Source organism: Salmo salar, chromosome 14, assembly GCF_965601325.2.
Source record: "Salmo salar chromosome 14, fSalSal1, whole genome shotgun sequence".
Lineage (NCBI taxonomy): Eukaryota > Metazoa > Chordata > Actinopteri > Salmoniformes > Salmonidae > Salmo > Salmo salar.
The window spans coordinates 27,938,058-27,953,336 of record NC_138304.1 but is presented as its reverse complement, the minus strand read 5'-3'; the positions used below and the strand labels follow the sequence as shown (position 1 = coordinate 27,953,336).

The following is a 15,279-nucleotide window of genomic DNA, read 5'->3' as shown; positions in this document are numbered from 1 at the left end:
GTCCTCAGATCCTCAAAAGGTTCTACAGCTGCACCATCGAGAGCATCCTGACTGGTTGCATCACTGCCTGGTATGGCAACTGCTCGGCCTCTGACCGCAGGGCAAACGGCCCAGTTTATTATTTATTTTTATTTAACTAGGCAAGTCAGTTAAGAACAAATTCTTATTTACAATGATGGCCTAGCAAAAGGCAAAAGACCTGCGGGGACGGGGCTGGGATTTAAAAAAATATATTTAAGAAAATAACATAAATATAGGACAAAACACACATCATGGCAAGAGAGACAACACAACACTACATCAAGAGAGACCTAAGACGACAACATAGCAAGACAGCAACACATGATAACACAGCATGGTAGCAACACAACATGACATCAACATGGTAGCAACGCAACATGGTAGTAGCACAAAACATGTTATAAACATTATTGGGCACAGACAACAGCACAAAGGGCAAGAAGGTAGAGACAACAATACATCACGCAAAGCAGCCACAACTGTCAGTAAGAGTGTCCATGATTGAGTCCATGATTGAGGCCCCAGTACATCACTGGGGCCAAACTTCCTGCCATCCAGGACCTCTATACCAGGCGGTGTCAGAAGAAGGCCTAAAAATTGTCAAACACTCCAGCCACCCGTCATAGACTGTTCTCTCTGCTACCGCATGACAAGCGGTACCGGAGCGCCAAGTCTAGGTCCAAGAGGCTTCTAAACAGCTTCTACCCCCAAACCATAAGACTCTCCTGAACATCTAGTCAAATTGCTACCCAGACTATTTGCAGTGCCCCCCTCTCACCCCCTCTTTACACCATTGCTACTCTCTGTTGTCATCTATGCATGGTCACTTTAATAACTCTACCTACAGTACATGTACATACTACCTCAAATAACTGGTTTCCCCCCACATTGACTCTGTATCGGTACCCCCCTGTATATAGTCTCGCTATTGTTATTTCACTGCTGCTCTTTATTTACTTGTTACTTTTATTTCTTATTCTTATCTGTATTTTTTTTAAACTGCGTTGTTGGTTAGGGGCTTGTAAGTAAGCATTTCACTGTAAGGTCTACACCTGTTGTATTTGGCACATGTGACTATTACAATTTGATTTGAACATACTGTAGTATTAAACATCAATATAGCTACACACACAATAAGCCAAACTCAAGACATTTAAAAGAAAGAGAGAACAGAGATGCTTAATGCAGAAATTGCATTATACCACAACACCACTTAGAGGAATTACCACCACAACTGCTTTGTCAATCTACCATGAAAATGAAATAACACAAAGACATGCATACAGCAGTCATCTGAAAAGATAGGTTGAAGATCGCAGTATAATACACATTGAGTGATCGTTTTGTTTAGCACTGTATTTCTATGCTTGTGTCTGTCTCAAATGGCACCCTATTTCCTATATAGTGCACTACTTTTGACCAGAGCCCTATGAGGCCATGGAATAAGATGCCATTTGGGACGCAGAGCCTTTTACCCATCCAGTTCTGTTCTGTATTCATCCCTGTGTTTCCCATGGTCCTCTGCAGGGAGTTTGGCTGGAGAGACCCAGAGCTGCCTGAGGTGATCCAGATGCTGCAGCACCAGTTCCCCTCGGTCCAGTCCAATGCTGCAGCCTACCTCCAACACCTGTGCTTCGGAGACAACAAGATCAAGTCTGAGGTAACCATGCACCGGTTGGGTCTGGATCCATACAGTTTCTACTGCTGTGTGCTAGCTGGGACACCTGCATCCACTGCTTATGCATTATGAAATGTATAGGCCCCATGAAGTTGTTAAATCAGTGGCTAACATATCAGTGGGAGGGCCCTGGGCAGCTGGGGCCTGCTTCAGTTGAAACCTATGAAACATAGAAAAGTATGCCTCTGCTCTGTTCAGTACAATATCTAAAATGTATACCTTTTGTGAAGTCTTTTGCAAGAATAATTCATAATTCACCATTCTAGCTCAAGATAAATTCCAGGTGAATTATGAATTCTCCTCACATTAGTGGATAGATAGTATTGCCTACTCTTCCCTCACTTGATTTGCCTCACCTGTATGCAGGGATGTTGGATAGCTTGTTGTGTGCGTGATATGTCTGTGATATGTGGGGACATTGGCTGGGTGAGGTGGAGGGATGGTGAGATGGGGAGAGGTTGAGATGGAAGGATGGGGAGATGGAGGGATGGCAGGAATGGGAGTTGGGGAGTTGGAGGGATGGGGAGTTGGAGGGATGGAGGGATGGAGGGATAGCAAGAATGGGAGATGGGGAGTTGGAGGGATGGGGAGATGGAGGGATGGGGAGATGGAGGGATGGGGAGATGGGAAGATGGAGGGATAAGTTGCAGGTCAGATGCCCTCTGGGAAGGATTGGAAGAAAGTCATTAGGTCAGCTGATGGCTTCCCCTGGAACACTGCTGACACTCATCCCATTGCCTCTCTCAGACTATGAGATACATCACACAGGCAACATGGGCAGACCCACACACACATATCTGTGATTGCACACATACACACCCCATAGGCATGCACACACACAGGCACACCCGCACACTATGTATAGTACTGCAAGGCAATCCACATTAGCTGTGTGTGTCATGATGGTGCCTTCTCGCCTAGCGGTTGTAACATCTGCTTCCAACTCACACTCTCAAACACGTAGATCCCCTGAACGCAGCTCACTCTCCAGATCACAATCACCTGAATTCTAATCACCTGATCACACACCTGTATGTCATTATCACACACTATTGAGTTAAGTTCTGTCCCCCCCCATCATTGTGAGGTATTGTTTGTTTTGTGACACACTTCTTTCGGAGCACTGTTATTCCTGTAATTTAATCCTCCCGTGTATGATAGTTTTTGTCTGCCTCACTAACGACACCTATTCCCTGCCTGTACCTTAGCTTATCGGATTTCCTGTTATCAACCTATTGCCTGATCTCCCGGACGACGTTCCTAGCCTTTTCCCTGCCTGTACTGTTTCCTTTTTGGACCCTCAGTGTATGACCTTCTGCCTGCCCCTGGACCCAGCTACCTGCCTCCTCCTGTGGTCCTTTACAATAAACACCTGCTGTGCCCTGCGCTTGAAATCAGCTCTCTGTCTCCCCTCGTATTCTTTACAACGGTGTCTTGGTTATTTTTGGACCAGGAGGCTGTGTGAAGTGAATGACTATTTACTGGGTGCTTTATTTTGATAACAGCAGAGCGAGGGAGATGAATCTAGTAAGTGTTTTCATAAACATTAGGGAATATACATACAGTTGAAGTCGGAAGTTTACATACACCTTAGCCAAATACATTTAAACTCATCTTTTCACAATTCCTGACATTTAATCCTAGTAAAAATTCCCTGTCTTAGGTCATTTAGGATCACCACTTTATTTTAAGAATGTGAAATGTCAGAATAATAGTAGAGAGAATTATTTATTTCATCTTTTATTTATTTCATCACATTCCCAGTGGGTCAGAAGTTTACATACACTCAATTAGTATTTGGTAGCATTGCCTTTAAATTGTTTAACTTGGGTCAAACGTTTCGGGTAGCAACCCACAAGCTTCCCACGATAAGTTGGGTGAATTTTGGCCCATTCCTCCTGACAGAGCTTTGGAAGTATGCTTGGGGTCATTGTCCAGCATCTTTACAAGGTCCTTTGCTGTTGTTCTGGAATTGGTTTGCACTTTTCGCACCAAAGTACGTTCATCTCTAGGAGACAGAACGCGTCTCCTTCCTGAGCGGTATGACGGCTGCGTGGTCCCATGGTGTATATACTTGCGTACTATTGTTTGTACAGATGAACGTGGTACCTTAAGGCGTTTGGAAAGTGCACCCAAGGATGAATCAGACTTGTGGAGGTCTATCATTTTTTTTCTGAGGTCTTGGCTGATTTATTTTGATTTTCCCTTGATGTCAAGCAAAGAGGTATTGAGTTGGCCTTCAAGGTTGGCCTTGAAATACCTCCACAGGTACACCTCAAATTGACTCAAATAATGTCAATTAGCCTATCAGAAGCTTCTAAAGCCATGACATAATTTTCTGGAATTTTCCAAGCTGTTTAAAGGCACAGTCAACTGAGTGTATGTAAACTTCTGACCCACTGGAATTGTGATACAAGGAATCATAAGTGAAATAATCTGTCTGTAAACAATTGTTGGAAAACTTACTTGTGTCATGCACAAAGTAGATGTCCTAACAGACTTGCCAAAACTATAGTTTGTTAACAAGAAATTAGTGGAGTGGTTGAAAAATGATTTTTAATGACTCCAACCTAAGTGTATGTAAACTTCCGACTTCAACTGTACGTACAGCATGTACTGGATAATGATAGCATGTAGCCTGCAATCTAGTCAGCCAGTGTCTATCGCCTTTGCCAACACCTCTTTGTTTGTGCATTGACTAAAATGGCACGTGTAGTGTAATAACAGAAGCCATGATAGGGTAAACCTTGTCACTAAATGAATTGTCAGTAAATTGGAGCAGAGCACCCAGATGAACAGGGTCTCTGATTTGTAATCATGTTTCTCCTCTGTGTTTAATGGAAGTTGAGAGGTACAGAAACAGCAGCAATGCTGATCCATTCTGTTGGACCTGGCAGCACATCTGCTGACTGTTGGCACCACTCCTCGTGTGTGTGTGTGTGTGTGTGTGTGTGTGTGTGTGTGTGTGTGTGTGTGTGTGTGTGTGTGTGTGTGTGTGTGTGTGTGTGTGTGTGTGTGTGTGTCGTGCGTGCGTGCGTGCGTGCGTGCGTGCGTGCGTGCGTGCGTGCGTGCGTGCGTGCGTGCGTGCGTGCGTGCGTGTGTGTCACTCTGCCAGGTCATCACATCCTCTGTCACTAATATGGCAGAACACTGTGACAGTGTGTCCTGGGCCTTTCTGTCTGTGTGCAGCCACGTGTTTGACATGGCTCTAGTTTATTTATAGAGAAAAGGTACCTGAGTGAAATGAAGAATAGTATTTATATAGAGATGCCTTTAGGGATATTGCTGTCAATGCTGAAAACTATGACTAACTATGACTTTTGCTGTAGACAATTGAACAGTAAAGAACAGTAGCTACACTATTGCATATATATTTGTACTGCTCTTGCTCTATCCTTTCATTTTGATCCAGTGGATCCACTTACATCCTTCCTCTCCTCTCCCTGTTCCTCTCACCAGATCCGGAGGCAAGGAGGGATCCAGCTGCTGGTGGACCTGCTGGACCACAGGATGACCGACGTGCACCGCAGCGCCTGTGGAGCTCTGAGGAACCTGGTGTACGGCAAGGCCAACGATGACAACAAGATCGCCCTGAAGAACTGTGGGGGGATCCCAGCCCTGGTCCGCCTGCTGAGGAAGACCACAGACATGGAGATTAGGGAGCTGCTCACAGGTAAACAGAGTTTGTTGACAAGATATAACATAGAGAGACATAACGTACCCTTGCTATATGACATTATAAAAAGTATTTGAAACAAGTTCTAAAGGATTATACCTGGATGCGTATGGGCGTGTTATCTAATATTTAACTGTCACTGTTACTGGGGGCTGGATAACTATGGTAGGCTGTAGAGGCAAAGAATCCCAATGGGACGTGTCACATCAACATCCATAATAGTGGCTCATCAATATAAGTCAGCTAGTTAAACACTGAATATGAAAACACGAATATCCACAAATGACTTGACTGGATAGAAAATGCATATATTTGATGACATACAATATGATGTGAAAACTCATTGGGGTATGGCACCACAGATACCTATTAAATGACGATGTTCTAAAAGTGAACATTGCCAAAAGGCACTTAGTCAATAAGAAGTCATAAGTTAAATCCCCTAGTCATGTTTAGAGAGAGCATGCTGCTGCATCCTTTTATGATTTATTTTTTACTGTAGAGAGGTTTTTAAGCCAGGAAATGCTTAGGAAATATATGATTTGTGCTGATACTGTCTTAATGGAGATTACCATATAAATTAGAAAGCAATTCAACGCTTGGAACACAGTCCCTCCTGTCACAAATTAATCAGGCTGCAGAAAACCTTTCCCGGCCCAGAGGAATTCTGCCTTTTCACATCTTCTCTTCTGGCTGTTTAAATCAGTCACAGTGGCCGCCTGAGCTTCCTCTCCCCTTCCTGTGACTGGGCATGGATTAACGGGACCATTTACCAGTCTCGCTCTGTCTCCTAGCCTTCCCTGAGCATTCCCCGTGTCTCCAACTGCCAAGGGGCGCCCTTCTTAGGCATGCGGTGGCAGCGGTGGTTTATGACATCACAGTTAGCCAAACAAGGTTGTTGTTTCCCCCGCTGCTCAAAGAAGCCCCCCTTGCATGTAGAGGAGCCAAAGACGATTATTCAGAAAAAATACAACTATTTTTAATGGCAAATTTCTTGTCTTCTGAGATGAAAGATGTAGATTGTATCCTGGACTCCATGTGATGTCGAACAGGAACCCCTGTTGCTGCTCTTACACAGCCAGGGTCCAATTATTCTAATCCAGTGGAGGGATGGAGGGATGGGAGTTATCGGAGTAGATTCATTTAAATGTAGTAGTAGTTGGAGGAGAATGGTAGAAATGTACAGCCATCTATCTATATGTCTTATTCCATCAGAGCTGGGATGTACTTTATTTCTTAGAATTTGTTTCGGTACCACAGTGACTCATTGTAAGGAGTGGCTGATTTGACCTGATTTGATTGGAATGTCATCTGCACTGAATCACTGTCGGCTCACGACATAGCGGCTGCCTCACCTGAACCACGTAAAAACGTCACGCTCCTAAAATGCCCTTTCTGTCACCTTGACAACCTGCACAGTGCCCTCAACTTCCACTAACCCCCGTAGAGATCATTTGGGTCTAGTTCTGCAGACAGCCTGCTTTCTCCCCACGAAATGATGCTCTCGCACCCCCTGCACCGCCCGCCTCCCCGATGATGTAAGGCTGAGGCAATTAACCTCTTTCATCTATCCAGCGAAATAAAACATCCATCTTTTCTTCCCCACTGGAACAAGATGATGTTATAGGCGGTTATTAGCGGCCGAGCCCACCGCCGCCACCGCTATAGGCAGCAGCTCTTTCATTTTTAAAAACACAGAAATGTTGAGCGCTGCCCCGAGCGCGGTAAAGTAATGCTCTCTGCAAGATTACTGTCTCCGCTAATTATGAGCCACGCAGCTAGTTATTTAGAGCAGAGCACACCACAAGGAAAACATCCCAACATGGCTGATAAGGCTAAAGTAGATCTATGTAATTACATTGTTGTTGTGAGAGGAACGGGTGAAGAGTGACTGACTGCCTCACCACTGGTAATTGCAATCATAAATGCTACGGCTACGGTGTCCTAGGAGGGACATGACTTGGTGAAGAATTATAATGTGTTGGGCCAGCTGTCAAGGTCATTACAATCAGTGCTCTGAGTGTGTGTGTGTGTGTGTGTGTGTGTGTGTGTGTGTGTGTGTGTGTGTGTGTGTGTGTGTGTGTGTGTGTGTCTGTGTGTGTGTCTGTGTGTGTGTGTGTGTGTGTGTGTGTGTCCTCTGGTTTGATTGTTGATTTGATTTATTAGGATCCCCATTAGCCGACGCCGGTGGCGACAGCTAGTCTTACTGGGGTCTGACACAAGAACTTAAAATACATTACAGAACAAAAGAGTTTACAATTTACATACATTTAAAAACATGAACATGTAGTATGTGTGTGTGTATACGCATCTATCAGGTACACATACATGTCAGTACATACAGTACACACAACAAGTAGGTCACATGGGGGAGAGGCTTTGTGCCGTGAGGTGTTGCTTTTGTCATGACTTCCACTGAAGGTGGTTCCTCTCCTTGTTCTGGCGGTGCTCGGCGGTCGGCGTCACCGGCCTACTAGCCATCGCCGATCCATTTTTCTTTTTCCGTTTGTTTTGTCTTTGATTCATTCACACCTGGTTTTCATTTGCTTTAATTTCTGTGTGTATATTTACCCCTGTTTCCCGCTTAGGTTTGTGCGGGGTTATTTTCATGTAGCTCGTTGAGGTTTTCCTCAATTTATTCACGTGTACAGTGTTTGTAGGATATTAAGGAGCGTCGTTTTTTCCTCCTTCAGTGAATGATTGTGTGTTCCTATGTCTTGGGCGTTTATTGGTATTGTACCTGACCCATTTTGGACTTGCCTATTAAAGATGCTACTTTGACATCTCTGCTCTCCTGCGCTTGAATTCCTTAACTACCTCAAGTACAAAGTCGCTACAGCTTTATTTAAAAAAAAAAAAAAAAGGGGGGGGGGGGTTTGGCGTATGAAGGGTTGTAGAGTGAAGGACCCTCTCCTCCTCCCTCTTCTTCCTCTTTCCTCTTATAGATAACCGGCCAGCTCTTGTGCTGTGTATGTATCTCGATCTTTGGCTGACAGCTTCTGCTCACTTCTTAACACCATCCATGGCAGAGTCACCATGTTCCTACCACATCCTACTGAAAGCAATTTATAGTGACACATGAGTCGGTTGTCTTTTTAAGTCATATGTAAATTGGGATGGTATACTATCTGTGGACACGTATTGCCCCTGTTCAGTGTTTAGTAAAGCACCCCAGCTTGAGGAGGAAGACTGAAGTCGTAGTCAGTGTGGTTAAAGAGAGAGGAGAGCCCAGCTGCAGAGAGAGAGCGAGCTTCCTCCTCTGTCTCTTTGTGGTTTACTCATACAGGCTGTGCCAAAGCCGCTGGCTTTGAATGTAATTGGTAGGCGAGAGAAAATTCCTTCATTTTTTAGGTTGGCTGGTTTGCACATTAAATTACTGGGAAAAATATAAATCTATGAAGCCCCAGGTGCCCAGTTTATTGCACAATCACGACAACCTCTCACTAATTCAAAACTAGGGATGAAATATGCTGTTTTGTGACAAGTTATTAAACAGTTATAGAGCCTTACAGTTTTCCATTTTCTTTTTAATGTTTTGAACAGTTTTTGTCCAACATGATCCTTATTTTAATTTCAGAGGAAGTATATTCAACTTTTGTTCTCCAACAAAAAAATCCAACAATATATCACCATTCCCTTCCCAGGATCTCTACACCTGAACCATTCTCCCACTTAAATCACTGTTCGTCAACGTCCTATCCTATCTGATGTTCTCTGTTCAGGTGTGCTGTGGAACCTGTCGTCTTGTGATGCCCTGAAGATGCCCATTATCCAGGATGCCCTGGCCGTGCTGACCAACGCTGTCATCATCCCCCACTCGGGCTGGGACACCTCGCCCCATCAGGAGGACCGCAAACTGCACCTGCACTCTTCCCAGGTGCTCCGCAATGCCACCGGCTGCCTCAGGTCAGTACTGTTACTGGACCCTCGGGTCAATCAATCACATTCATTTGATAAAGCTTGCTAGCTTTTTACATCAGCAGTAGTCACAAAGTTCTTTACATTTACCCAGCCAAGACCCCAAAGAGCAAGCAAAGCAGAAGTGACAGCACAGTGGCAGGGTTAGAGGTTAAAAGTCACAAGTCATGACAGTGTATGTCAACCTGAGGTTACATGGACTGGGTTGTAAGGTCTCTTCTTGGTGTAGCTTTCACTCAGAGCAGTCGGCTTCTTTCAGGTGAATGTCTCCCTGCTTTGTCCCTGCCTGGCTTGCCTGCACCCAGTTCCTTTGTGTTGGTAATGCAGGATGTAACACATTGCTCTTTCAAACAGAGTATACTCATGAAGCTTTGTACGTGTTGTGAGTATTGACTTGACGAATGAGGGTTATTGATTAAGGAAGTTTTATCACAGACAATGAATGCCACAAGTGTCAGACTGATTATGGGAGCCCATGTAGCATGCTTCTTCCCCGTAGTTACCTTCACTATGAGGGATGTTGGTTGAAAACGCCATGTCAGCACTCTGTGAGGCTTAAAACTGTCTGCTCTGCTCCCTGCAGGATTCCATTAAAGCATTCTATAATTCTGGAATATTGTCAAAGACTTTCTGATTATAGCGCTGGCACCGGAAGAAAATTGGCTATGTGTCAAGTGTTTCTACTCTTTTATATCTGGGCCCTCGTCTCCTGCGTACCAGCAAGAGAAGCATCTGCGAAGAAGGAGAATAATGAGATCTTAGCTAATACATTGCTTGTCTGTTAATTTTGGCGTTATTCATTTTACCTACAGTGCATTACCCTCTCTGTGCAATATGTCACCGCTTCTCTTTAGTGGTATTATCTGCTAATAGTTGAAACCATTAATATGCTCACACATTACCTTGTCAAAGCAGGAAGTGATTAATGAAAAGGAGGTGGACTTTGTGGGCACGCCCCGTTCCCATTGGCCACCAGACAGGTAGTCCTCTGCAGCACAACCAATTAGCACTGCAGCAGTGTGGAGTGTGAGGAAGCCCACTGTAAGTGAAATGTGCTGAGTCTTAATGCCTGCCTGTGAGGTATGAATGACTGTACTGTAAATCCCCGAGCTCAGCAGGCTAATTAATCTGTTTCATCGGTCGTTAAGGAACAACAGAACAGGAGCTTTGATTGAATGTGTAATGTGCAGGACTAAGATGCCTCGCCACCTGCCGCCTCATCACACACCTGTCCCTCATCCTGTGACACTCACGCTGGCTGTCTTCAGAACAGAATCACCATGGCTAACAGCGAACGCAGCACGCTGGCTCTCTTCAGAACAGAATCACCATGGCTAACAGCGAACGCAGCACGCTGGCTGTCTTCAGAACATAATCACCATGGTTAACAGCGAACGCAGCACGCTGGCTGTCTTCAGAACAGAATCACCATGGCTAACAGCGAACGCAGCACGCTGGCTGTCTTCAGAACAGAATCACCATGGCTAACAGCGAACGCAGCACGCTGGCTGTCTGTAGAACAGAATCACCATGGCTAACAGCGAACGCAGCACGCTAGCTGTCTTCAGAACAGAATCACCATGGCTAACAGCGAACGCAGCACGCTGGCTGTCTTCAGAACAGAATCACCATGGCTAACAGCGAACGCAGCACGCTGGCTGTCTTCAGAACAGAATCACCATGGCTAACAGCGAACGCAGCACGCTGGCTGTCTTCAGAACAGAATCACCATGGCTAACAGCGAACGCAGCACGCTGGCTGTCTTCAGAACAGAATCACCATGGCTAACAGCGAACGCAGCACGCTGGCTGTCTTCAGAACAGAATCACCATGGCTAACAGCGAACGCAGCACGCTGGCTGTCTTCAGAACAGAATCACCATGGCTAACAGCGAACGCAGCACGCTGGCTGTCTGTAGAACAGAATCACCATGGCTAACAGCGAACGCAGCACGCTGGCTGTCTTCAGAACAGAATCACCATGGCTAACAGCGAACGCAGCACGCTGGCTGACTGACATTCTTCACAGGGTGCCTCTCTGCCAGCGATCCGCTGGTGTCTAACAGTAGGAAGAGTGTCAATAGGACCATAGCCCACCTTGAAAGCAAGAGAATATACTAATTATCGCTATCAATCAGACAATAAATTCAACAAGCCCTTTTACCGTTAGATTGTCAATGCACAATAGAGTCAACAAGCCTATTGAAGATGCTCCATGTTTCCTTGTTTGTATAACCCTGGGGTGGTCAGTGGGCAGTGACTGCTGTGTTTTAGGAACGACCTGATAAAGGAACCTGTCTCTATCTAACCAGAGCCCGTCTCTCACTTATACAGTCAAGTCACTCATCACTGACCTAGAAAGAGCACCTCCAGAACAGCTACAGATCCAGTAGATTGATCCATGGTCTGCTTTGTTTATCAGGCCCATTACAAAGTTCTGGAGGTGCCGACGGAGTCACAAACAGGCCATCAATACTGACCTACCAAGCAAAAGAGCCCTAACTGCTCATAGTGTGGAACTGAGAAAAATTGCTTTATAGTTTTTAAATTGTCCAGCCAAATGAGTTGTAGGCAGATCACTAGAGATGTGGTTATCTGTTGTCTTAACATGAGGCAATTTTTTATTCATATTGACCCTGACTTCTGACATGAGCTTTGACCCTAGACGGTAGTTAGTGCCTTCTTGCTTGGTACACCCACTGGAATACATTGTGATTATTTTTTTTTACACAACTTGTGTTCATGTAGATATATTTGTATGTGGCTGTCCGTGTTATATAGTTTGATACTTGTATCAGCAAAGAACAATAAATAATGCCAAGGTAAACCGTAGACACTGCAGCCAAAACTCAGTGAACCAAGGTAAAAGGCAGTAACTGCCTTTTCCCCTGGTTTCACTGTAACTTTTTCCAGTTACTGCTTTTGTCCCTGGTTTCACTGTAACTTTTTCCAGTTACTGCTTTTGTCCCTGGTTTCACTGTAACTTTTTCCAGTTACTGCTTTTGTCCCTGGTTTCACTGTAACATTTTCCAGTTACTGCTTTTGTCCCTGGTTTCACTGTAACATTTTCCAGTTGCTGCTTTTGTCCCTGGTTTCACTGTAACTTTTTCCAGTTACTGCTTTTGTCCCTGTTTTTTTCAGTTACTGCTTTTGTCCCTGGTTTCACTGTAACTTTTTTCAGTTACTGCTTTTGTCCCTAGTTTCACTGTAACTTTTTTCAGTTACTGCTTTTGTCCCTGGTTTCACTGTAACTTTTTTCAGTTATTGCAAATATGAGCCCAATTTTCTCAACACAGAGGAGGCAGTATATTTGTCCACATGATAAGCATGTATTTAATGTATCAAAAATGTCAGTAACTCGTTTTTGACCAAATGTGCAGTTACTGCTCTTTTCCTTGGTATGGCAGAATAATCTTCCTATCAATTGGGCCAAACCCCTAACAGGAGACACAGATAGATAAAGGCCATGTTGTCCATACAGAGGCCTGTTATAAGACCAGGCTGGCTGCACCATTACATACTTATAATGACCTGACATTTAAAGGGCAGCAGAGAGGAGACAGGATGTAGTGCACTATACCCTACAGTCAGCTGCATACCACCCTGCATCCCACTGCTGGTTTGCTTCTGAAGCTAAGCGGTGTTGGTCCTGGTCAGTCCCTGGATGGGAGACCACATGCTGCTGGAAGTGGTGTTGGAGGGCCAGTAAGAGGCACCCTTTCCTCTGGTCTAAAAACAAATATCCAAATGCCCCAGCGCAGTGATTGGGGACATTGCCCTGTGTAGGGTGCTGTCTTTCAGGTGGGACGTTAAACGGGTGTCCTGACTCTCTGTGGTCACTAAAGATCCCATGGCACTTATTGTAAGAGTAGGGGTGTTAACCCTGGTGTCCTGGCTAAATTCCCAATCTGGCCCTCATACCATCATGGCCACCTAATCATCCCCAGTTTACAAATGGCTTGTTCATCCCCCTCCTCTCCCCTGTAACTATTACCCAGGTTGTTGCTGTAAATGTGAATGTGTTCTCAGTCAACTTACCTGGTAAAATATGGGTTAAATAAAAATAAACTCTGAGTGTCCAAAACATTTGGAAATCTTGCTAATATTGAGTTGCAACCCTTTTGCCCTCAGAACAGACTCAATTCATCGGGGCATGGACTACATGGTGTTGAATACCTTCCACAGGGATGCTGGCCCACGTTGACTCCAATTCTTCCCACACTTGTATCAAGTTGGATGGATGTCCTTTGGGTGGTGGACCATTCTTGATACAGACGGGAAACTGTTGAGTGTGAAAAACCCAGTAGTGCTGCAGTTCTTAACACACTCAAACCGGTGCGCCTGGCACCTACTACCACACCCCTTTCAAAGGCACTTAAATATTTTGTCTTGCCCATTCACCCTCTGAAATGGCACGCATGCACGAAATGCTTAAAAATCCTTCTTTAACCCGTCTCCTCCCTTTCATCTACACTGAATCAGAGAGGTGCACCAGGCTACCTGCCGGGATCATAGCTTTTACCTGAATTCACCTGGTCAGTCTATGTCATTGAAAGAGCAAGTTTTCCTAATGTTTTGTTCACTCAGTGTATAGGGAATAGGGTGCCATTTGGGATGCACCCAGGGTGGGAACATGATGGGCCAGGCTTGTCATGGTGTCAAACTTAGTTATCCTATATTCAACCAACTATGATGACAAGCACTGAAGAAGTAGTACATACAATATTTAGTCCTGAAATTCAACTGAAAAATCATGATGATGGTTAACTACCAGCCGACTGACTGTACAATATGACAGTGATACAATGCTGAAGAGAAATGTCTGACTGGCTGTTGTTGCAGGAATGTGAGCTCTGCGGGGGAGGAGGCTCGCAGGAGGATGAGGGAGTGCGAGGGCCTTACCGACGCGCTGCTCTACGTGATCCAGACCGCCTTGGGCAGCAGCGAGATCGATAGCAAGGTTTGACTTTGTGTTCCTCTCATCTCCTTTCATAAAACAGACCCTTTAACATCACGCTGAGGGAATCACAGACAGGGGCTGCCCATCATTACAACACACACACACCCATGTTGTGGATCTGGATCAGTGTGTTGTCAAGGTTGCCTCCCTGGCTCTCTCCACCTCATCATCCCCTGTAAATGGCCTTCTTTATTCATGATTTAGCTGCTTAACACCTCTCCTGTCCTTGCTGGTGCTCTGCATGGAGAGATAGGGGGCGCTGACTTCCTGGTATTGGTGATGAAGATCTACAGTACAGTGCAGTCAGGCTAGACGCTAGACGCTAGCACAGATCATAAACAGCTCTGATTACACTGGTCATTTCCCAAAAGCTCATACCAGATGTCCAATTTCCTGCGAATTAATGCCTCAGAGTCTATGGAGCTAGTGTTTTTATCCTGCTTTGAAATGCATTATTTAGTATAATTGAAACAAAGCCTAATTATATTATGTTAACATTTGATCCTCTGTAAGTACTAGCCAGTGTTCAACTATTAGAAGGTCTTAATCACAGGTCATGCATGGAGAAATTGACACACTCAGTCAATGTCAGGCAATGTGGTTCAAGGTCACCTGTTTATGGCTTGTAGAAGACTTTGTGAATCTGAGAGAAAATGGACTAGGTACTAGGTACATATGTAACAGTATAGCTTCGGTCCCTCTCCTCGCCCCGAACCAGGGACCCTCTGCACACATAGACAACAGCCACCATCGAAGCATCGTTACCCATCACTCCACAAAAGCCGCGGCCCTTGCAGAGCAAGGGAAACAACTACTTCGAGGTCTCAGAGCGAGTGACGTCACTGATTGAAACGCTATTAGCGCTCACCCCGCTAACTAGCTAGCCATTTCACACCGGTTACACATACAGTACATGATAACCTAGAGCGATGCGCAGCCCAACTACATTTTTCTGATGTTAAGCAGTAACCATGACAAACTGTTCTTCCTTATTGAAATGCCTTCCATATCTGTCCTCTCTACCACA

General features: G+C 45.0%; 1 protein-coding gene across 7 annotated transcripts in view; it reads left to right on the top strand.

Annotated features, from left to right (window-relative positions):
• The window catches only part of LOC106569223 (catenin delta-2), a 143,279-nt gene that overhangs the window by 117,279 nt on the left and 10,721 nt on the right, over positions 1–15,279 (top strand). For all 7 annotated transcript variants that reach the window (XM_082960873.1, XM_082960876.1, XM_082960874.1 and 4 more), the window contains 4 exons: positions 1,549–1,681; positions 5,159–5,372; positions 9,098–9,281; positions 14,135–14,252. In XM_082960873.1, coding sequence (XP_082816999.1) covers positions 1,549–1,681; positions 5,159–5,372; positions 9,098–9,281; positions 14,135–14,252 — 649 coding nt within the window. The remainder of the gene's footprint in view (positions 1–1,548; positions 1,682–5,158; positions 5,373–9,097; positions 9,282–14,134; positions 14,253–15,279) is intronic.